At 37.0% G+C, this 24,455-nt stretch overlaps 2 protein-coding genes across 8 annotated transcripts in view; one reads left to right on the top strand and one right to left on the bottom strand.

Moving 5' to 3' along the window:
• Nucleotides 1–560: 560 nt before the first annotated feature.
• On the bottom strand, nt 561–3,203 carry esm1 (endothelial cell-specific molecule 1). Its single transcript, XM_052537583.1, has 3 exons — nt 2,739–3,203; nt 1,404–1,547; nt 561–1,272 (listed from the first exon to the last, which is right to left on the bottom strand). The coding sequence occupies exons 1-3, from the start codon at nt 3,043–3,045 to the stop codon at nt 1,190–1,192; spliced, it is 534 nt and encodes a 177-aa protein (XP_052393543.1). The 5' UTR covers nt 3,046–3,203; the 3' UTR covers nt 561–1,189.
• A 2,849-nt stretch (nt 3,204–6,052) lies between these two features.
• The window catches only part of LOC127941804 (probable E3 ubiquitin-protein ligase HERC1), a 62,033-nt gene continuing 43,630 nt past the window's right edge, over nt 6,053–24,455 (top strand). For 6 of the 7 annotated variants that reach the window (XM_052537235.1, XM_052537228.1, XM_052537231.1 and 3 more), the window contains exons 1-11: nt 6,063–6,371; nt 14,299–15,265; nt 16,626–16,721; nt 16,956–17,141; nt 17,878–18,189; nt 19,496–19,592; nt 19,881–20,024; nt 22,173–22,300; nt 22,390–22,534; nt 23,066–23,237; nt 23,616–23,750. In XM_052537235.1, coding sequence (XP_052393195.1) covers nt 14,333–15,265; nt 16,626–16,721; nt 16,956–17,141; nt 17,878–18,189; nt 19,496–19,592; nt 19,881–20,024; nt 22,173–22,300; nt 22,390–22,534; nt 23,066–23,237; nt 23,616–23,750 — 2,348 coding nt within the window. In that variant the 5' untranslated portion in view covers nt 6,063–6,371; nt 14,299–14,332. Of the gene's footprint in view, nt 6,372–14,298; nt 15,266–16,625; nt 16,722–16,955; nt 17,142–17,877; nt 18,190–19,495; nt 19,593–19,880; nt 20,025–22,172; nt 22,301–22,389; nt 22,535–23,065; nt 23,238–23,615; nt 23,751–24,455 lie in introns of all 7 variants that reach the window. The other variant, XM_052537232.1, reaches the window with a different exon arrangement.

The following is a 24,455-nucleotide window of genomic DNA, read 5'->3' on the forward strand; positions in this document are numbered from 1 at the left end:
TAAGCTGAAGTATTTCGAATTGTAGCCTATTAAGCAGAAGACCTATGTATTTGTATTTGGGGTTAGTTGTCACACGGGGAAGTTGTCACTAGGTCTGTATTTCAGTAACTAAAGTTTTCCTTGTTGATAATTAATTGCACAATTCCCCCACCCCCTGTAAAAAACAGTTCAATATATCATTTATATTTAGTATATGAATGTTCCTTCTGGACAATAACTGTGGTAATGTTCAGCATATTTTTGTATTCAATACTTCAATATGTGCTATTGTGTTTATAGATATATTGGCTTGGCAAAAATATTCACTGAATGTATGACATTTTGCCCTATTGTCTATTCTATATCATGAGGCAATAAATAAAACTCGAATCAGTTTAGAGTATATATATATATATATATATATATATATATATATATATATATATACACACACACACACACACACACATATTAATCAACATTAGTTAAAAAGTTGCAAATTTTAAAATGTTTTAAAGAAAGATTCCACATTAAACATGTGACTAAATAAAAAATGTCAAAAACAACAACAAGAGACTGTATTCTTTCTCGTAGAATTACACCGTTTTAATTTAAATCTCATACATAAAGCAGAAGAAGAAGAATCCATATTATCTCTATCAAGAGATAGAGATAATATCTAATATCTCTATCTAATCTTACACACAGATTAGAAGGATTTACAGTCCATAATTTATAATAATCTATTTGGTCTTAATATATATCACATATTAAAACATTACTGTTAAGCAATACAGATTCCATAACAGTGAACTTTGACGCAAATGCTTATCAGAATTGGAACTGAGTCTGGTATATCATCTTAGAATATGTATTTCATTAAATATGATACAATTGTAATACATTCATAATGTAAAAGCGTTTGTGTGTGTTCATTCAGTTCAACCACAATGCTGACATCTCAGTTATGGATTTCAGCATAATTAGCCCTGTGGGAACACTATTATTGTGATATCAAACTCTGCTGGATAGTGAATGCATAGACACGCTTTGGAACAAAGACATAACTGGCATACACAAATGTAAAATATACAGAATAAAAGCATATCCTTTTCTTTGACCCTTTTAAACATATTAAAATATATCCGTTTGGTCCTTTAATTTATTATGCTACATGTACACTGACTAAACAGAAGCTTGAGAGTTGCTGTCAGCGAGGGGTGAGAAAATTGCGAGCGGAAGATTGATTGCTGCTGGTTTCAGTGTTGCCATCGCCTGAGCCCACTTCATTACCTGTCAAACAATAAGAATAAAATAAATTAAATAATAATTATATTCTGCATAATGTCACTTTATATCAAAGGACATTCTTTAAATCTATTTTTTGCATTCACATTACATTTGTAATTTACATTTGTACTCACCTTCGCTTGAATGAGATTTCAGCATTGCCATTTTAGCCAAGAATTTAAAGGACAGACAAGCACCTGTTTCCCTGTCACACAATCCTCCTGCTTTACAGTTGCATGTTTTCCGACATTCCATGCCATAAGTTCCATACATGCAGTCTGATAAGAGAAACACAAACATGTTTCAGCTTATTTAACCATTAAAGGATCTGTAGGCATTATGATGATCTACTATAGTAAATATTTACCACAACTTTAACACTTATTAACAAAGTCATTTAACAAAGACTCTTTTTTTGAGGATATTTGCTCACTGCTGATCCAGAATTTGTGGAATAGGATCAGAAGGCTCACTTATGTCTAAGACTCGGGATAAGACTTAATTAAAAGGCTGAGTGTGAGTAATTGGTGTGGAAGGTGTGTGTTCCCCGGGCACAAAGCAATGAGTGTTCATTCACCAACTCACGTTGTTCTTACATAATACTTTAAGTAATAATTTAGGGGCCCTAGAAGGACTTGTAAAGAGGCTTGGAGGCGAGTTTTCTTTAGTAGGCCGAACTGTTCTTTAACCTGTAACCTGAGATCACCTCAAAAACTTCAGCTAATCTTGAGGATTTTGATAAATATTTGAATATTTCACAAGAGAATAAAAATGTATCTGCCTTGAACAGATGTGAATTTGTCAGGACAATCTTTAACATGTATAAAGAGACTAGATCTATAAAATAAATTTATATATTATGATTATACTTTGTTTAACATGAATTTGAAATAGGCTATACAAAAAAAATTATTTGTATAGGGCATCACATATGTAAAATCTTTATTTTTGTTTTCTTGCATACAGATTTTCTGCTACACAAAATGTTTTGAAATCTTTTTTTGTGTGTGTGTTTGTGTGAAAATGTATAAAGACTATATTGATGATAGGAGACAGAATATTAAAGGTTTGATTTCCAAGATATATGTCTAATTAATCTTCAGTGGAAAGCTATACTTTTTAATTTATAAGTATATGATATAAATGTATTATTGTATTAAATGTACATTATATTAAAGTTATATTTAATATAATTCTAAATATTTTATATGTAGAAATCCATTAATATCCATTTCTTTTAATATAGTTATAAGGATATGTTATTATTGAAAAGCCTTGTAATTTAAATATATAGAAATCAAGAAATTCTCTTTTTATTAAGATAAATAATTTATAAATAATAATTTCAATGTTTTTTTTATGTCACTATTTCTGATTTATTTCAACTTCTCTTTTGCTCAACCCTTTGAATATATGCAAATCCCCCCACAATCCCTTCTGCCTGAGCAGGTGCACACATCAGCCCGTACCTTTACAGATGCCATATTCATCTCCATAATCATCCTCGTCCTTGTAGAAGTCGCAGAAGAGTCCCGGTCCACACTTGACGCCGTGCATCCCGGACACGGTGCGGTAGCAGTGCTCTCCCCGTCCCGCCGTACAGACCTGGCAGCATCCGCAGTCATCCAGCACCGTGCGCCTGCAGCGCTGCGTCGAGCCGCACAGCGCGGGGTTGCATTTGTCCGGACAGTTGACTGCGTATTTAGCACCGGGACCCCACGCGTCAGCATCTCCGAGCACCATCAGCAACAACACAGGGATCGCGTACAAACGCATGACTTGAAGTGCTAGCGGACACCACGCTGGATGCTGTCCTCGGGTCTAGTGCACTAGGGAGGAGCTGTCCTCTTCTTAGATGCGATAGTGAATGAAACCGCTCGGGCTGCATGTCTGTCAGCTTTAAACAAGTTTGTTTTGCACATAGTATGCCCTCGTCAGTTTCCTCAATCCGGTGTTGTTGTATGTTTGCCAGCCTCCCCCTTCCCTGTTTTAGAAATCCGGCGTGGAAGTGGAATTAGAGCCATGCTGCCATCCAGGAATTGATGTCATCACTGAAGTTGTTTGTTTCAAGGTTTTTCAAGATGACCCTCGTGACCCCCACGACTTCTTGTTCCTAACGTGAACGTTTTTGGTAGCGTTAAAATTGTCTTTGCAGAGTTAATTTAAGTTTCTCCTGAGACATGATTAACATTAAAATATAGCTATTAAATTTCACAGATTGTATATATATATATATATATATATATATATATATATATAAAACAACAATTTTATTTGGGCCTATCGTTTTATAACAATAAGAGTGTCTTTGTATACATTAAAGGATCCATACAATGTAAATATAATATGTTCAAGCTTCAACTTTAATTATTTTAACATTATCTGAACAATTAAAATAGGAGGCCCATGAAAATATTGAGATATATCTTGCAAGTCATAATTGTGACACATTTTAGTTCATGGTATAGAGACAAAACGGGCCAAATTTCATAAAATAATCTACAATTCTCTGCCTTTTTATTATTATTATTATTATTATTATTATTATTCATCTGACATCTAGCTAGATACCATTTATGATGCTTTCAGAAATGTAAATGTTATTAAAGCATTGCCTGATAGAAAAATTCGTCTTGAAATAGTCTCGTTTTATTAAGTTTACAAATTAGATTTCCGTTTAATATTAATGAGACGTCTGTGTATATAAACCATATACCGGTAAGTTGAAAAGAATACGCTCCGGGGCTGCAATTCAGGATATTTATCACTAGATGACGCTGTTACATAAAACAACGGCAGGAGAGTCGCGTGAATGTTTTAAATGGGCATTAACGAACTACACTTTAGTATGCTCCACACGTAAAGTAATGTTTATGACTTGATGGAGCGTTGTCGTATAAATGACTTTTGATTTTCTTATGGTGCTTTGTTGAACTTGAATCTTCATGTCGACGAGGATTCTGGTGTAGCCTAAGATTTTATCGTTATTTAATATGTATATGCTGTCTTATCTTACTTTGAATGATTTCATTATTCTTTATAATATCTCTGTACTGACATTAATGGACGATTTAATAATAATAATAATAATAATAATAATAATAATAATAATAAAGCTACAATATAGAGTAGGTAAAAATGATAGCCGGAAAGCCCATTCCTTCTTTAAAAAATCAAAAAAATCAAAAATAAAACCAACACTGGGATTTGTTTGACATATTTGTCTTTTTTTCTCTCATTCTCACAGATTCCCTTTAGATAATAACTGTGGGCTGCAGCAGTGGTTGGCATATCTCAGATGGGACAAGTGGAAGCGAACTCCTTTTTTCATCTACCGTACGTTCTGTCCATTTTAAAGATAACTTTGTCCTTACAAATAGTCTGAACCAAGTGTGCCTCAATACAAGCTGCCATATTTTTCTTCCCTGACTGCTTGCAGAAATGATCACAACACACAGGCCAATGAGTGGGGATGACATATTGAGAAACACTAAAGCTGTGGAAGAGATTTTGGGAGTTGTTGTTGTTCCTGAAGTGCATGAAAGCAGTGGGGCCACAGAGTTTCATCCCAGTGGACCATGTAACATTTCATTACCATGAACCCTGTCAAATTTCATCATCAGACACTGTTTGTCATTCCATGGATCACATATACATGACCGAAACACCAGAGACACTGAAGAATAATTTAAGCTTTTGACCAGGGCAAGCTGAAGCTGCAGAGCTCTACGTTTAGAAGGATGAAGAAAAAAAAGTGACTTTATTGTACTCAATCCTTTCAGAAAAAAGACGAGAGAAAAGACTTTAATTTCACTTAATTTTTTTTGTATGTTTTTTTTTTTTTTTTTTTGTGGAAATAAGTTCTGTGTCTCATATATGCCTTTGTTGGAGGTTTCACAGTTAAGCAATATTAATGTAATGGGGCTCCAAATGACGAATACGAATCATTACAAGTCTTCTCAAGCATGGTTAATAGTGTTAATTAAAACTAATACCATAAAAAAAAATCATCACTTGAAATAAAATAAACATTAACTGAATAAAATATAAAAAATGTCAACTTCTTTAATTTCAGAAGTTTCAACATTATCCTATATTTAAAAAAGGACAAAAACACAAAATCATTAAAACAAACTAAAATAAAAAGGAAAACTATATATATATATATATATATATATACATACATACATACATACATACATATATATATATATATAGCTATATATATATATATATATATATATATATATATATGTGTGTGTGTGTGTGTGTGTGTGTGTGTGTGTGTGTGTGTGTGTGTGTGTGTGTGTGTGTGTAATTCAAAATATTAAAGCATTTGTTCATAAATCACACTGTTCTGTTTGTTAGCTTCTGAAGTTTTAACTCACTGATTCAGTTTGTTTGGGATTTTGTCCTTAAATTTAAACATTAAATTATTTATTAAAATGATTATTTTATTTATTAATGTCAAGAAAAATGGGAAAATAGGTTGGAAAAGTGTTGTCAGAAGAAATGGAAATATTTGATGTCACTATTTATTTATTTATTTACAGAGTAATTATATTTTTATGTGATCATTTGGATCGCAAAACTCAAATTTAAAACGACATAATATTTACAATAAAAACTGCTATTACTTAAATAATGAAAATAACAATGAACTAAATACAAATAAGATCGCTTAAAAACAAAAAACTAGACATAACGGACTCGTACGATTTTAACGTCATGACGTCATGACACTAAGCCGAATGCGTAAACTCTACCGCTGTACGTGTATTCCCGAAAACATACGCCGCTATCTTTCATGGCAACAGCTTGCGGAGCGGCAACCTTCCCTACTATAAACACCCTCAGCGCGAGATTAACCGGCATTTCGTCCTCGTATTGCGTGACTCCTCTTTACCGGGTCCCGTTTAGTTATATTTCATTCAAAAGTGTGTATTTGTGAAGGTAAACAAAGGGTATGGTTCATAATAAAGCGAAGGATTCACGTTCTTTCTGGTAAGCAGCAGGTTTAAAAAGCCTTGCAGGGGGCAGTGGGTTGATCTGCTGGGCGTGAATGTGAATGACAGAAGGAAGAAAGGAGATCGTGTCGTTCGGTAAGCATTATATACACTGTTTTTTATATATTATTCGGCTGTATCTGGTCTGATGAATGGTGGATTGTCGTGTCTGTCGCAATTGATGTGGATTATTAGTCCTTTAAACAGTTGAGCTCGTCATGTGTCAGCTATTTTTGTATCTATCACTGTTGTTTTGAGTCCCAGCCGTTTTAATACATTCTATGGTCTGATGCACCAATGTAAGTCTTTCCAAAGTGAAAGTTCATGCACGTTGCTGTGGAAATTGATCTGATTATGGTCACATTTTACATAATGTGCTGCATTTTGGCAAAGATTAGGGTTTCTTGGGGGTGATGTGCTGTAGTGGTTATATACGGTAGGCTCAATCCCCCCCAAAAAGAACAGGACGTGTAGTTTTAGATGCTGATGTCTGTACTGGTTTCAACTGTTTTTAACCTTAACAAAGCCTCCCTTAGTTTTTATTAAACAGAATGGTTTTACATGTCTACCAGCTAGACAAGCACCATAAGCATAGTAATTTATGTTGGCCGGCCTAAACTGATTTTGTAATCTCAAATGTGCTGGGATTTTATGAATGTGCATAAACTAGGGTGACTATTCGACCTCTTGTCCGGGGCAGGATTCTGAAATTGCTTAAATTGTCCAGGTTTTGGCTTTGTTTACCTATCGTTTTCATACCTGCTGAAAGTAATGGCCAATAGAATTCAGGCATTATACATAACTGAACAATCGTGGTATGCGAGACAGTGGGATCTACAGTCAGCAGTCAAACCAATGCAAATTTTAGATATTTTAGGCAATTTAGAAATCCCTGCCAGGTCACTCTACATAAGTGCAAATGGCATTTAAGAGCAACAATGGAATTTTTCAGTACATAAAATTCAAATTTTGCCCTGTTTCCAAACAAAACGATCATATGCTTTCAGTAGATTTGGAATATAGTTTTCAAGTCATATGGATTATTTTTATGTTCCTTTATTTGTCGTTTCTGATCTTGACCACTTCAGTCCTCACTGACATTTATGATATTGGCTTCAGCAAAATATTAGTTAGGATTTCATATATTTGTATATGTATGTGTGTGTGTGTGTGTGTGTGTTTGCTTGCTTTGAGGTCCAAACTAGTTTATCCTGAGCACATAATGGGTGCCAGGCATTTCTGATATGAACAAATGAAACCTTTAATGTTTATACAGTGTTCAGGTGAGATTTTGCATTCATATTCAACACAAAGCTCAAAGCTCAGATTCGTAGTTGTGCTCATATGATCTCCTTTGACTCAGTCCTCCTCTTATGCATTGAAACCTTGAAATGCCCTATGTTTTGATGGCCTCTGTCTGAAATGTGATCAGACTGGATGGACGTTTTAGTTGTCACAGTTGTCCTGGATCAGTCAGGTGTTCAGACTATCACCCCCCCCCCCGCCCCAGACCGTTGTGATAGGCTGAATTGAATCCACCTCAGTCTCACTTCAACAGAAGGTCAACAGTAATAGGCACTTGGCAATGGAAAATCTTGGCTGGACAGCTTTATGTTTGTCTGATTGATTCAAGCTCAGTCCTACACTTGTGTTGCTGGGAATAACCCTGTGCTCTCTGTTTTTGGTTAACATCTCTTGTGCGTTCCATCATTTGACTGTTGGCTCATTTGCATCTGGGTTTCCAAGAAATATACTTTTCAGGAAATAAGACACAAAAGACAGTAGATTGATATGTTATTAGAATCCCAATTTTTAACAGGGCATTCTTGTTATGGAGCACTCTTATGAACTCTGTAAATAAATATATATTTTTTAAATAATGTGCTTGCTTAAATTGTCCAGGTTTTGGCTACTTGTGTACTTGTGTTGTAAATTAAGAAAATATTTCCATAAAATGATGTATCAGACTTTCATGCCTTTATCATGTTTTGGTCAGATGTGATTATTTACACAAAGACAGGAAAATTAACAGGATGCTAAAATTAGTAAGGCACTGAGAGTTGGCTTGCATGAGGGTGACCATTTTAATATTTAATTTTCATATTTTTAATAGTTAATGTGGATATTTTTAACCATCTTTTGAATTTTTCATTCTATTCTACTGGTTGTTTTAAAATTAAACAAGTAATAGCACATACAGCATACAATCTGTTGCTAGTGTATATTGATGTTTGTGCTGTTGTTTTCTCACCAAAATGATGTGCCTTTTTGGAGGATAATGTATTAAGAAGCTGGCTTTTTGTTAAAGGGATTTTACAAAAGTCTAATTGGATGGGTTGGATGGGACTAATTAAATATCACTGGCATATCCACCTAGTATTTAAGCCATTTTTTTTTTTTTTATGGAAATACATTATCAGCAAGGATGCATTTATGGATCATAAGTGACAGTAAAGACAATTATAAAATTGCTAAATATTTCTGCTTCCAATACATTCTGTTCCACTGAACGTTCTAGTCATCAGATAATCCTGAAAATAATGTATCTTTGTTTTCACAATACCATTAAGAATCACAACTGTTTTTAACATTGATAATAATAAGAAACGTTTCAGTGAATCAGCATACTAGAATGAATTCTGAAGCATTGTGTGACACTGTAGACTGTAGTAGCTGCTGAAAATTAAGCTTAACAATTAAGCATAAAGAATAATTAAGCATAAGAATAAATTACTTTTTAGTTTGCATGATAGGACTAGGTGTTATGTCTGCTGTCGACCTTGAAACCATGCCCATTTGTGGGAACCTATCACCACTCACAACTGTCAAATTAGGGCTGCTCGATTAATTGAATGTGATCGTCATGAGTATCTTGTCAGTATCCGGTTGTGTGATTAGTAGTAAATTTCTAGCACATGCTTTCAGATAGAGCAGCATTTACTACACAGAACCGTAGTTCACAGACAAGCTACACAAAATAGCTTTCATAATCAAAGACGTTTTAATCACGCAGTTATGAAATAGAATAAATAATTCTGCGAAAGCTCTATGAAAGAATGATAATGAATGATTATGCCTCTGTGTAGTAAATGCTACTACATCTGAAAGCATGTGAAAATACCACATTTAATAAAAAAATTTTCATGTTTTTTTTACTCCAGACTCACTTTATAAAGTTTATGCGATTATGACACAAATCATAATAGTCGATTATTCCCTTGGAACTGTAATTGCTTATTAATTACGATTTTTAAAATTTTAAATATTAAATGATGTTTATACCATTGTTTGATGCAACTGCATGTAATTTTTTTAGATGAAAATCAACTAGCTGAAAACACTAAAGCCCCTTTCACACTGCACGTCGGACCCGCAATATTATCGCGCGACTCTTTTACCGGCTGTTTTGAAGGAAGATCAACGTTCACGACGAAAACATATGTGCAAACTGTAATGAACTATCCACGCTGACGCAGAGATCGTTTGCTTGCTTCAGTGAAAGTATAACGTGCCTAGCGTTTTCGACTCGTACATTACACGTCAGGCGCTGATGTCACGTGTTGTTACGGGATCTTCAAGGGTTGTGTGTGAAAGCACGCACATATACCGGGTCATCACTGGCAGTGTGAAAGTGCAAAATCTAGCGACCCGGGAACAATTGCAGGAACACTTTACCTGTGTATTTGCCGGAATGGCAGTGTGAAAGGGGCTTAACTGAAAAACTTTGTGCTTTTCTATAGTATCAGACTGGTTTCTTCTTTTAATTATATATATATATATATATATATATATATATATATATATATATATATATATATATATATATATATATATTAAATATGAATGGTATTAGAATGTTATAATAAAACTAAAATTAAAATTAAGGGAAAACCCCTAACGTAGAAAGAAAAAAACGCATCTTAAAGGGGGGGTGAAATGCTCATTTTCACTCAATATCCTGTTAATCTTGAGTACCTATAGAGTAGTACTGCATCCTTCATAACTCCAAAAAGTCTTTAGTTTTATTATATTTATAAGAGAAAGATAGTCTGTACCGATTTTTCCCAGAAAAACACGAGCCGCTGGAGGCGTGACGTGTGGGCGGAGCTAAAGAATCACAAGCGCGAGTAAGCTTTTGCGTTGAGAGTGTTTGGAAGCTGTGACATTACCGTGAGGAAAAAAAAAATCCAAAACAAACCATGGCTAACATTCAGATTCAGCGTATATTTATGATCCAGAATCAGATCCAGAGGCTGAAATTTAACAAGAGCAGCATCAGCAATGACTACAGCAGGACGTCTCTATGTGGTATGTATTGAAAGTGTATATATTTGCTTAGCGGTTTTGGAAAATGATGAAGTTCCACTTTCGTCTTTTTCTTTTTTTTTAAGCTGTACATGTGGAAAGTACAGTTTGATGACAACATCGCATGTTGTTTACTTGATATTTGAAGCAGTTTTACTCACCGCCTGCGGTTCCAACACACGATCGTGACCCTTTTTCGTTGGGACTGCACTATCCTTAAGAAATAAACGATGTGCAAATTTGGCGTCAAACTGGGCCTTGTTTGTAAAACAAGCATCTTCGAAATGCAGGGAACAAACACTTGTACAACTCCGTTGATGCTCTGTAAAAATAAACTCCATCCACTGGTCCCTTAATGCTGTTTTTTTTGGTAATCTGTGCAGGGTTGTCTTGCCCTCGCAACCAAAAACACACTTCTTTTTGTGACATTTCGCGACGCTCTCTGTCTGATCAGTGAAGTCTGTGCTCTCAGTGCTCTGCTCCACGGGAGTGCGCGCTCTTCCGGCAGAAGTGCCCTCAGGACCCATATAAGGTAATTCCGCTCCATTTAACGTCACACAGAGCCATACTCGAAAAAAAAACTTTCCGAAACTTGTGACAAACCGGACAACTTAATTTTTGAAACTTTGTTGATGTTTAGCATGGGAATCCAACTCTTTAACAGTGTAAAAAACTCAGTATGCATGGAATAGCATTTCACCCCCCCTTTAAGCATGCAGAATAACATTAAGTGGACTTCGAACGATTAATTGCCGCTGTGAACGATTACGTAATTGTTGAATCCAAAATTGTAATCACAATTAGCAATTCGATTAATCGTGAAGCCCTACTTAATTATAATAAAAATGATAAGAAAAACTCAGATAAACCATATTTTTCTGTAGTAGTGTGTTTATTAGTCACGTTGAATTAATGAAAGCATTCAAATCATCTGTTTATTCAACAACCGCTATAAGCATTTCCTGAGTTTCTTCTGTGAGGCGTATTTGGAGTTTCCGTGCAAGTGCTTCATCTGGCCTCCAGATGGGGATTTACTGCTGATCACAGAACTGTGCTTGCCTGAAAATACGCATGACAATCGCAGCTTCTGCCTAATCGCTATTTATCACATTTACCCATGTCAAATACAAATAAATTAAAATAAGGAGACCAACGGTATTCTGTAAGTTATCGCAACCAGGTAATATGCATTTAGGTGACGAAGGCATAGCTAGCTAGCAAACTGTAGGCTGTACTGTAGTAACTAACAGTAATAAAAGTAACTCACGATTGAGCGGGCGAACCACTGGCGCTGATGCGTTCTATATATTATATTATAGTTTTACAATTCTAAACTATAAATTGTAAAAAAAAAAAAAAATAAAAAAATAAAAATCTCACCGACCACAAAACTTTAAACAGTAGTGTATGAAATGAACTAATATCATTCATTTTATTAAACAAATTTTTTATGTGCGTTTAATGTCATATCCAACACATCTGTACTTCTAAGCAGGAATAACCCAGCTGCTATTTTGTCGTCTAGTTTAATGTGTAAAGCATACCCAACAGCTATCAGATCAACACCGGTTTAAAACTGTATGTTCTCTGATCTAATTTTAAACATGCTCTAAAATTACTGTTTGGGTGCATAACTACTGTACCTCTTTCTGATTAATAATAGTAACATGTAACTGAGGATTGTCTATATTTACACCCAGCGCATTGTACTCACGCCAATATGTCTGCAAAGTGGTAAACACCTCAGAGTATAAACTCAGCGTCTCTTTACATAGAGACATTAAGGACTTGTTATTGTCATGGTTTTCGTAGGATTAGTCAGAGTTCCCAGGGAATGTGACACTCGGTCCCACACCACCTCCCACATAACTGTGAAGCAGCTTTGAGAAGCATCCTTTTTATTTTTATACATTCTGAAACCGTAGAGGCTGTCGAGTGTAAGACTCGGGGCAGACACGGAAGTGCTGGGTCATGTTTCTCATGGACACTGACTAGCGGGAGATGATGGTAACTTGCTCGAAGTAACGAGAAGGCCACCGGTTTCACTGACGTGAGAGAAACTGAGGCAACTGTCCAAGGTTGCTCAATTCCTAGGCTGATGGTGTCTGGTTTATTCAAGGTTTTAGTTCTGGATTTCCATTTTAGATTATACTGCTGTGCAGTGGATTCATCATGTCAGTCATTACTGATTGAATGGCTACCGATTTCCAAATATAATCAAGGAAGGTTTCATATTCATATGTTAGCTAACTGAGCATGTTTTCTGAGACTGAAATAAAACATCATGAGTATATATCTCATCCTAACCACTGGAGTTTCCTCATTTCCTCTTTTTATACTCAAAAATGTAAAAAAAAATTAAAAAGATGGGGAAAGCTATGAACATAAATAAATGAAAGATAATGAACAGTCCTACCGTTTAAAAGTTTGGTGTCAGTATTTTTTTATTTTTTTTTTTTTATGTTTTCGAATTGCTCATCAAGGTGAGTTTATTTAATCAAAATTACAGTAAAATAAGTAATGTTGTGAAATATTATTACAATTTAAAACAACTGTTTTCTATTTTAATGTTTTAAAATGTATAATGCATAAATGAATTTTCAACAGCCATTACTCCAGTCTTCACTGTTGGTTATGTAACTAGAAATAGGCAGATATGTATTGAAATCTATGTTTATCGTATTTAACAGAGCACAGTTATTCAACTTGTTTTGTTTATACTTTGTGTAAGGGGATAGCCATAAAAAAGTCAATGCTGGGATAATAAAATGCCTCCATCTTCTTTCAATCAGCTTACAGGTTATAGTTTGAACTAATACATCACATACTCTAACTGTTTTTTGAAATGTCACAGTTCGCAAAACAAGTAGAGATCTTCGTTGTTACATCTTCAGATGAAAGTTATTTCTCAGAGACGCAGAAATGTGAACCCTGTGTTGTCATGCTGTTTTCATCATCACATCATCTCTCAGTAGGTTATTTGTAGGATAGTTACAACCGCTAGAGTCTGTAATCAGTTTTACATATACTAACTAGATTAGGGTGAAGTTTAAACCTTCTGAGTAATGAGTCACAATGATATTGGGCCCCGTGATTCGCTTTATCTGTGATGTAGCATGACTATTGTTGTCATCGACATAAGTAAGCTGTGCATATGTCAATGTGTTCCTCATGTTTAATCAAACCATGCCTCAGGAAAATGACCTTGATTCACTTCTACATATGTTCTCTGGTGGGGAAAAAAGTGCAGTCTGTCAAGACATTTCCTTCAGGAAGGCCCTGGAGGAGAGACACCTACATCTGTTATTGGATGAGAGCAGTTTGTAGCCTATTTCTTATAAGGATGTAACCCCATATTCTGGATTGAGCAGAATCAAATATAATTTAAGAATCAACCGTAATACACAAATAATTTGAATAGTATGGGTAACATGTCAATAGCTTGCATTATGAATGGAAATGCTAGATGCACCATAACAATCAAAACTGTGCAGATGCCAGATACAAGCTCCTATTGAGCTGCCTAGAAACTTCACTGGATAAATGTCATGTGACTCCCAATCAGACAGATTCTTACTGTATTTGCCCATTAAATTTCACAGAGCAATTGTAAATGTGACCACACCTTAAGTTTTTTTGCTCTGTGGACTTGCTTCAAAAATCTTTGCTAAGTCTTGAACAGTTTTTACAATTTTCTCTCTCTTTTTCTGTCTTCTAGCTTAGAGCCTCTTGTGTGTGAATAATGTACAGTGATGGTGCCTTCTCAGACACACGTGATGCTAAAGTGGCAGGAGCACCTGAACAGCTCCTGGGCGGCAGAGGACAGTGTTCAGACCGCCACAAGGCATGGAGCGGCTGCTCTCTATGCTAAACTGGTCTACAACAAAGAGGTTGTGGGCTTGGCTCAGCCAGTGCAGGACCTAATGGGTCCACGCTTGCCCGACTTCCAGTACGAATCCAACGCTGAGGAGGAGAAGGAGGAATACCTGTCCGCGCTGCTCCACAGTCAGCGATGCCTGGCCCACCGAATGCTGGCAAGGACCCCCTTTGCCCTATCCCTGCACCACAGACTGGTGATCCTCCAGAGGGTGTTCTACGCCCTCCATAGCAAGTATCACGACCGTTTCCGAGCACCGCTGCCTCCCCAACCCTCATCCTCCAGTGCAGAAGGGGGCGCTCTGGAGTCAGTGTCTGAGCCTTGGCCAACTGGCAGTTCCCGTTCAAAGTCAGGCACAGACGTTCTCATTGAAATGGGAGTCCGGACTGGGTTGAGTCTCCTTTTTGCGCTACTGAGGCAGAGTTGGCAGAGAGGGTGTCTTGAGAACCCACCGGACGTTGCTCTGTGCAACGAGGTACTTGCCACCGCATCTTCAGTCCTGGCTGCCCTGCCTCCTCTTTCCCTGGCCAACGAGAACAAGATCCCAACAGTGGGGCTTGACTGTCTTACGCAAGTTGGAGACTTCCTAAAGAAGACGGCGGTCAGCGGGTCCGGGGCGGATCGGGCGGGTCGCAGGCTATCCCTGGAGCTCCTTCTCTCGTTAGCCTTACAAAGAGGATCCTTGCGCTTCCTTCTGGAGTGGGTGGAGGTGGCGTTGGCCGCCTCTGCTTCCTCCACCATGACTGAAACAGTTGGAGTGGGCTACGAGCTGATCCATCAAACCCTGCAACAAATGCGCCAGCACACGGTGTGTTCCTTCACCATGTGGTTGACCTAGTGGTCATGCTAATAGCATGAGTGAAGTAATATACAGTAATACCACTGGGTAATGGGTTCTAATATAGAAAGCTGTGCCTCTTTCAAATGCAGAGAGAGTATAGAGTTACGGCGCTGAGCCTAGGCTAACACTTTCCTCCATTTGTCCATCCCTCCCTCAGCACTTAAAGGAAATCATTGTTGCTAATTGTTAATGCTAATACATTAGTGCAATATAGTAGTTAACCATTATTCTGTATTCCTCTCATTGAGGGCAGAAATGGTTTGAACATTTCTCTTTACTCTAAACAAGATTGTGGGTTTCATTTGTACGGGAGCTTTTGGCTGTCTTCCCAGCTCTGAAAGCCGCCTGAGCCACACCAGACCTGCCATGTGCCATGCTCTAATTTATTTATGTCTTAATCAATTGGAAATATGTCTTCTTCAAGACTTCTGTGCTTGAAGTTCAGCAGAAGTTGTTCCCTGTACTGAAGGAAGTGTTTATTTAAAGATTCTCCTACTCCTGTCCTGAGTACAAAGTTCAGTACTTTGGTGAGAAGGACCCAGAGACTATCTTCTAAATATTAAATCAAAACATAGTAAATTAAATTCCTTTCATGCTAATTTCGACCTATGTTGCCTGGGCCACTTGCTAACGCTAACCAATAGTCAAACAGTGATTTAGATGTTGCGTTTTAGCCAACTTTAGCATTCAGGTCACTTTTCACCTCACCTACTCTGTATTTCGTTTTCTCTATTAATATTTAGTTTTAATCCATTACAGAAGCGACCTGAGTTGCGATTACAGTTTCACTTTGTGTTCCTATCATTCAATCGGCAATTTGAATGGGGGATGTTAGTGAATTTGAAAACATAAATGCATGCTTTTATTTTGGAGTCATATTGACCAGCCATTATCAAGATTTCTTGGAAAGAGTCCATCACCTGGAACACATTGTGATCTATTTTAAGCAGTCTATTTAAAGTCGGCAGGAAATTAAAATGTTTAAATGCATTGTGAACCCACAATATGTTTGGACCTCGTAATTCTTTATCATTCAAATAACAACAAATGAATAGAACCAAGCCCCTACCCTACAATTTATATTTTCCGATAATCCATTTTACTCAGCCTTACATCATAACTAATCCATTTCATTGCAACTTCAAGCAATACGCCACCATTTCATTTTGTCAGAGCTAAAGGCTGTTGCAAGAACATTGTTTGAATAAACACTTGGTCACATAGATGTATCAGTTACATACATTATGTTATCAGGTTTTGTGGTTCTACAGTATTTTATTTAAGATATATATATTGTAGCTTCTAATATTATTGTTTGTTGTTATAGGCTGTTCGTGGTGAATCCATCAATACTCAGGTGCTGAAGAAAGATGCTGATGGACTCTGTAGCCTCTCGCATGTTGCTCTTTGCCTCTTTGAAGAGGTGTGTTTGTGTGAAGACTGTAGTATAAGGTGTTATACAAATTTTCTTAGTCTGAGTATGAGAGACTTTTATTCTATATATATATATATATATATATATATATATATATATATATATATATATATATATATATATATATATATATATATATATATATATATATATATATAGTATGAGCCACTGTTTATTCTGATAAGTACATTTTTAATTTGTATACATGCGTGTGTGTCGTAGATCTGCTCCCTGGCCTCTAACTGCCTGTGCTCATGCAGTGCAAGCTCTTCCTCTTCCTCCGGCTCTGAGATTGATGCAGTCATGGTGTACGTGTGGGGCAGCAACAGCAGCCATCAACTCGCCGAGGGAACGCTGGAGAAGATTTTACAGCCCAAACTAGCTCAGGGCTTCAGCGATGCACAAATGGTTTGTGTGGGTTTATGTTCCTCAAGTGTATTGGAAATCCAAATAACTGGAAGCCGTCATGAAGCTAACATTAATTAACAGAGACAGCATGTGGTGGAGACAAATTGAAGAAAAATTGAATCAGTGAGATCCCAACGCTCAGTTTGACAGTTTTACAAAATAACCTTTAAAAGGTCCTTTCGTTCGACTCTCCTTTATGAAAGAAATCAATAGAAAATATCCTATAAATTAAATTCTTAGCTTCATGTCAACAGATCCATCTTATAAGGCCATATTATTATAATGTTTTTTTTTTATTACTGAATACATTCTTTTGTATTTATATTATTTTTCTACTTTAATTGAGGATTTTTTTTTTTTGCTTTTGTTACAGCTTTAATATTCCACAATAAGTTAAATACTTTATTTATTTATTTATTTATTTAAATGGTATATAGTTTATAATGCCTTCAGTTTCATATTGGTTACTGACTGCATTAGAACTAATAATAGACCAGCTTATGAACTAAATTTATTTGTTTCCTCTCTAACTAACGGAGTATGTATTGTGCCAAGACTGGTTACCGAAGTCTCTGCTTTTTAAAACAGACATGTATTTTCATTATTATGCAATTTAGAAAACAGCAGCCACATCTTAATAAAGTGTGCCCTTTCAATAATACAGTTTAGACAATCTCCATCACAGTTGATTCAATTCACTTGGCTCTAAATGGTGCTCTTCTCTTTCCACCTGCAGATTGAGGCGGGGCAGTACTGCACGTTCTCCGTATCTGCTGATGGTGCAGTGAAGGCTTGTGGGAAGGGTAGTTATGGTCGACTGGGACTGGGAGACTCTAATAACCAGTCCATGCCCAAAAAGCTGGTTCTAGAACCGCCTCGCACCATGAGAAAAGTGTCGTCTTCCAAGGGATCAGACGGACATACACTGGCCGTCACAGCAGAGGGAGAGGTGTTCAGCTGGGGAGATGGAGATTACGGCAAACTGGGCCATGGGAACAGCGCCACACAGAAATACCCCAAGATTATACAAGGCCCTCTTTTAGGAAAGGTGAGAATGTGTTTTCTACATGCAGAAATTATTATTATTTGTATGTTTGGATGTGACTGTCTAATTGGAATCATATCCCTGGGCATAACTTCTGACTTGGACAAGTGGATCACATTCCAGATCACTCTAAAGGTGATGATACAAGGGTCAACTTTTTGAGCAATGTTGCTGGGCAATGTTGCCGTCATTGGGCAACCAGGTGAGACACAGGGCCCTCGACCGATCCAAATTATCCAAATAGAAATTTGTTGCCCATTTGCAATGGAAAAGTTCCCCAACAACATAGTTCAAAAAAGTTGCCCCATATATCACCACCGTAATGCCCACCCAGCAACACCATATCAACATCCTACCCACCTTAGAACACCCTTGAAACAAGATACACCTTAGTCTAGAACCCAAAACACAACTGCATAGCAACATGCGTGAATCATTAAGGTGACCCTACGAACCATATGGAAACACCCTGGAAACCACATAACAATGTCCTAGCAAATCCAGAACATCCTGGCAAATGTAGTGCAACATGCAACAAACTTTAACGCATAAAAACATTAATTCATTATACAAAACATAAAACTTAGACCCGTTTGACTAATTTGCTTCAAATCGAGTGATTTTAGGTCCGCGATGTAAATGTGACTCAGTGGTAACCTCTGCTGGTAGGAATTAGTAAGATGGCGGATCGAACACTTCCGGTGGCTTCACTGCCTGTTGTAGATGAGCGATCCTGTTATATATAGATCAGTGGTCATAACACCGGAACGACCACATACAGTAGCAATGCCCTAGAAACTACAGAACATCCTAGCAACTGCCTAGCAAAATGCTAAAAATCGCTCGGAACACCTTAGCGACCACATATAAAAAATTTTGCAACCCCAGAACACCCTACAGTAGCAACTGCATAGACATTTTAAAATCAATCAAAACACGCTTATGACAACATACCTAGCAACCCCTGAATTCCCCCAGCAACAACAAAACATTATAAAAATCAACCAGAACACTCTACAGAGCACATAGCAATGTCCTAGTAACCACAGAACACTAGCAACTACATATCAACATTGTAAAATAAACTAAAACACTCTAATGACCTCATAGCTTACCCTAGCAACCCATAAATTCCCAATGAACTGCACGACATGCTGAAATCAGTCATAACACCCTAGCGATCACTAGCGATCACACACAGTAACAACAAACACTCTAACAACCACTAATATTTCTTAAAAAATGTAACGAACTAGTTTGTCGTATTGCATTTGTCAAAGTGTGTGTGTTTTCTATGTGTGTATTGTAGGTGGTGGTGTGTGTGTCTGCTGGATACAGACACAGCGCTGCAGTGACTAATGACGGAGAGCTGTACACCTGGGGGGAAGGCGACTTCGGTCGACTCGGTACATCACTCTCCTCTTACAGACTCTCAACATCACTAAACACACACACACACGAGGCCCAAGGATCTGTTTTCAAATGTGGTGATGTCAGTGAAATACAATTCAGTATTGATTTCTGGGAGGCGGTTTTTATGGTTTGAATGACTGCTGTGCACAGTACCCACCATGCAAAAGCACAGACTTTTCACAAATCCACAGTGAAATATTTGTCAGACAATGAGTCAGACTCTCAGTCAGTTCTGCCTGTCTGTCTCACTCTCATTTTTACTCTGTCTGCCTGTCATGTAGGTCACAGCGACAGTCACAGCCGTAACATGCCCACTCTGGTGAAGGACATCAGTGGGGTCGGGCAAGTAGCCTGTGGCAGCTCTCATACCATCGCTGTGGCTCAAGATGGACGAATCGTCTGGTCCTTTGGAGGAGGAGACAACGGTATGCAGATGTTTCATATAAAGTGGCCATACTATATACTTCTGCATTATTTACATTTTTTCTTTATAGAAGTTCACATTTTACACCAAAATTTGTAATTTTAATTTTATTGCCTGTCATCCGTCCATCCAGCCTGACTACATCAGACTTCGTACTTCCGCTCAATTTCAGTTCGCTTCTGTACTCAGTCGAACTATCTTCCAGTTTTCCTCTGGCTTCAAAACAGCCGGCCAATCAAGAAACAGAGGGCGGGCTGAGAGACGTGATATAGATGCTAAGCGGCAAATTTAGGATTGTAGTTTAGGTTAGGGAAATCGAAAACGGACACGGAGACACGGGATGCTATTCGCTCTGTTGTGGAGAATATTCCCGCCGTTTGCCAACTCAAGCCCGAACAAGTTGTGGCCCTACTCCCTGACAGGTTTTTGGAAAAGTTACATTTATCAACTGTTACCGATCGTTAGCGAGAAACTGGGGAGGCCAAAGTCCGGCAAGGCAATAATTGTGAGTGTGAACTGCCATGTTTACTCCGGTATTTCGCTCGATGGTTTTGTTTTCGCAGCATTCCTGTATTTACAGTGGAAGTTCGAGGCGGCTGAGCTGGCGCATAAAACGCATCATATCCAAATGTTATGTGATTGGCTTATGGGTAACCAATGATTTTAAACTTCAGACAAGCATCCCCCCCCCACGAGAAAGAAAACGCTTGTCAATTATACTCTTCCAGACTTTGTCTACGAAGCAAAGCGAAGTTGCAGAGTTTGGCATTACCAGGCTACCATCCATCCACAAAAAATAACTATCGGCCAGTCTCTAACTACAAAGCAGTGCTTTTGGCCATCTGTGAAAATAGATATTCATGTTTTTTCATTTAAACTGATAATTGAATTGAACAACTAGGGCTGTCGCGATAACAAATTTTGCTGAACGATAAATTGTCCAAGAAATTATCGCGATAACCAATAATATCGTCGTTCTAAAACCAGTTTCAACTAATATAATGATAATCGCATAATAATGCAGGTACACCTTTTCTAAGATCAATAAACTTTTTTATGGCAGATTCAGAGCAAGAAATACCAACATGTTGACTTTGTGGCTTAAAATGTATTAATTTTGTATGTTATATTATGTTTATATGCCAGTTAGGGATGCTCATATTGACCGTTTAACCTTTAAACCGAAAGAAAAGATTTTGACTGCTGAAGGGGCCATTCACATATCACGTCTTTTTTTTTGTGTCAAGTTTGTTATTTCAAATGCGGTATGCACATTCATAATGGAAACGACGCGCTCACAACGCGCTCGTTTTTTCCAGGTGCGTCCGCATTTTCCAGGTGCGTAACACATTGAGTTTAAACAACGGCTTTTCAGAATGACGCAAGCGCACCAGCTCATGTGAAAAGAACCAACTCAATCAGCTTCCTTCAGGGTGAAACACTCCTGACTTTTTTTTTTACTTTTCTTCGAAAATAAATCTTGTAACGGAGTTACAGCAAGGGTTTTTCGGTGGTGGAAATCCATTGCTGAAATGTCCTTGTTGTAACGGAGATCTCCGCTGATGGATGCTTAGCAACGACAGACGTCTCAGGAGCGAAAGAAGGAGAAAACGACGGGACATCTGTGCCATCGGAGAGGGTGTTTTCTAACCCCACATCATGACATGTTACATTTCTTAAATAAAAATGTAAACAATAAATTATTGCGGCCAAAAAAATTATCGAGCTCATTTTTTTTAATCGTACGATTAATTGATTTATCGACTATCGCAACAGGCGTATGAACAACACACAAAGACAATATTTGAGTCAAGTTTTATTTGACATAGCAATTTTAACAACTATACTCATGAGTTTTCAAGTTTGTCATTGTAACACTCTGGATCAAAATCAGTGTCTACATATGAAACAGCAAAGCTAGGTACCCTTCAGAGTGCTCTGTTCTGTATTGTAGCACTGTCAGACATGACATCCGCAGACAGGCTCAAACCTATTTGAAATAAAGCTGCCGCAAAGCAGTCTTATAAAACATAATATAGAGCCAGTTGTGAAACAAGTGCAGACATGGCCTCTGAAAGTGACACACCTTAAATTACTATTGTCTATGCCAGGCAATTCTGTGCATGTAAACTCTGTGTTTGTGTTACAGGTAAACTGGGCCATGGGGACACAAACCGTGTGTACAGGCCTAAAGTGATAGAAGCCCTGCATGGCTTCATTATCAGAAAAGTTTGTGCTGGGAGCCAGTCGTCATTGGCTTTGACATCTGCTGGCCAGGTATACACAACCTCACATATATCACTGAGTAAACATGTAGTGTTATACACCCATATAAATTCTTGTGTCTCTCTGTGTGTGTGATACAGGTGTTTGCATGGGGCTGCGGCTCATGTCTCGGCTGCGGCTCATCTGAGACCACCTCACTCAGACCTCGTTTAATAGAGGAGCTCAGTATTACTAAAATCATAGACATTTCCTGTGGAGACAGCCATTGTCTTGCTCTGTCTCATGGTAAGAGAGATGGAGAAACTAAATGGGAATAGGAGATTAAAAAATATTATTAAATATTTATTTTTTTTTTTTTCTGCTCTCTGCCGACCTTAAATATTTTTATTCTAAAATGTACATTTTATTTGATATATTAAGTTAAATTAAAATACATTACATTAAATTGTATTATTTGATATAACTTTTTAATTGCTAGAAATGTAATAGAAAATTGAATATAGAAATGAATTCTTGATCAATGTTTTATTTTTTATATTTGATATTTATATAATATTTTTTATTTTATATGTTTATTTGATATTTTAAATATATTTATTTAGCATTTTTAGTTTTTAATGTTAAAGTTTTAGTAATTCTGTTGTTATTTTAATTAAAAATAGTTCCATTTTGTTTTGGTTTTGCTTTAGTTAACAATAACACTGTTGAAGATTAAAGGAATATAAATGAATAATAATAAGAATAATAATGGATCTAAATAAATTGCATTATTTACTCACCCTGTGTAATGATTAATTTCATTGGTTTGTGTTATAGAAAATGAGGTATTTGCTTGGGGCAACAATGCCATGGGGCAGTGTGGGCAGGGCCATACCTCAACGCCAGTCACCAAACCCAAGAAAGTGATTGGTTTAGAAGGGGTTTCAATACAGCAGATTACTGCAGGCACGTCCCACAGCCTGGCCTGGACAGCGGTTCCTACTGACAGGTGAGGAGAAAGAGGAAGCTGTGTTTCATTAGTTGAGATTTTATGGCTTTTTCACAATGCATGTTCGGTATTTCATGACTTATATATCTCATTGCTTATGAATAATGTAAATGGAATAAAAAGCCATCTCTTCATGATCTAAACCCAAACCAAAAGCAGTTTGTCCTTAAATGAGTTTGAGCCTGCAGGAAATGGCACCGTTCTCATTTACACAAATCAAAAATGTAATCAAAAATCTGGCATGAGTTTCACCGCTAATGTATTAATACATTAAAGCATTTACATTTTTCATTTTCCATTCTTCACAGCTGTTCAGTTGCATTGTTTTCCTGACAGGACTGAGTGTGAATTATCAATGTGTGTTTGTGCGCCTGGCAGGCAGCTGGTGGCTTGGCACAGGCCATTTTGTGTCGATCTGGAGGAGAGCACGTTTACATACCTGCGCAGTTTCCTGGAGCGTTACTGCGATAGTATCAGTGGGGACACACCACCTGCACCTTTCCCCTCTAAGAGGTAAAAACCCAGCACCAACCCACCCAAATATACAAATGATGGATTGTGATTTCAACCACAAACAATTAACCAAAATATTTATAGTGTAATGTATGTAGGCACAGAGTGTCAGATATAGCTTTTTTAAAAGCAAATCATGCAACAAATGTGGTAGGCAAGTGGATATGGATATCTTATTAATTTTATTCTTTTTATCTTTTGAGTAATTTGTTTTGTTTAAATTAGAATATTAAAAATGTTAAAATGTGTTGTACTTTATAAAATGTAGAATCAAATATAATGCTATATATTGGGAATGGATGCTTGAAACATGCCAGTCTGATTCATAGACATTTGCAATGTCAGGTGTCAGTAGTTTACATCTGTCGACTGCGAGCTTTAAGGATTTTTATACAAGCTGTCATACAGATTATATAATATCGCAGATATTTTTCCTGCTGAGGCCTCAAGATGGTAAGTAATGTATGTTGACCTTGAGGTCAGAACATTTAATTATGCACAAATATCTCCAATGAAAGAGAGAGAGAGTGTGTTTCAAATGGCTTGTTCCCATTATATGGAAGCTTCCAGAATACCTTCGCTATTTTATTTTATTATTTTTTAAATATATTTTTATTTTTAAAATAATATCCCCAAACCTTTTATTTTATTTATTTTTTTTACATTCTTTGTTTGAACACAACATCACCATCCATAAATTATATT

Source organism: Carassius gibelio, chromosome A21 (genome assembly GCF_023724105.1).
Source record: "Carassius gibelio isolate Cgi1373 ecotype wild population from Czech Republic chromosome A21, carGib1.2-hapl.c, whole genome shotgun sequence".
Classification (NCBI taxonomy): domain Eukaryota; kingdom Metazoa; phylum Chordata; class Actinopteri; order Cypriniformes; family Cyprinidae; genus Carassius; species Carassius gibelio.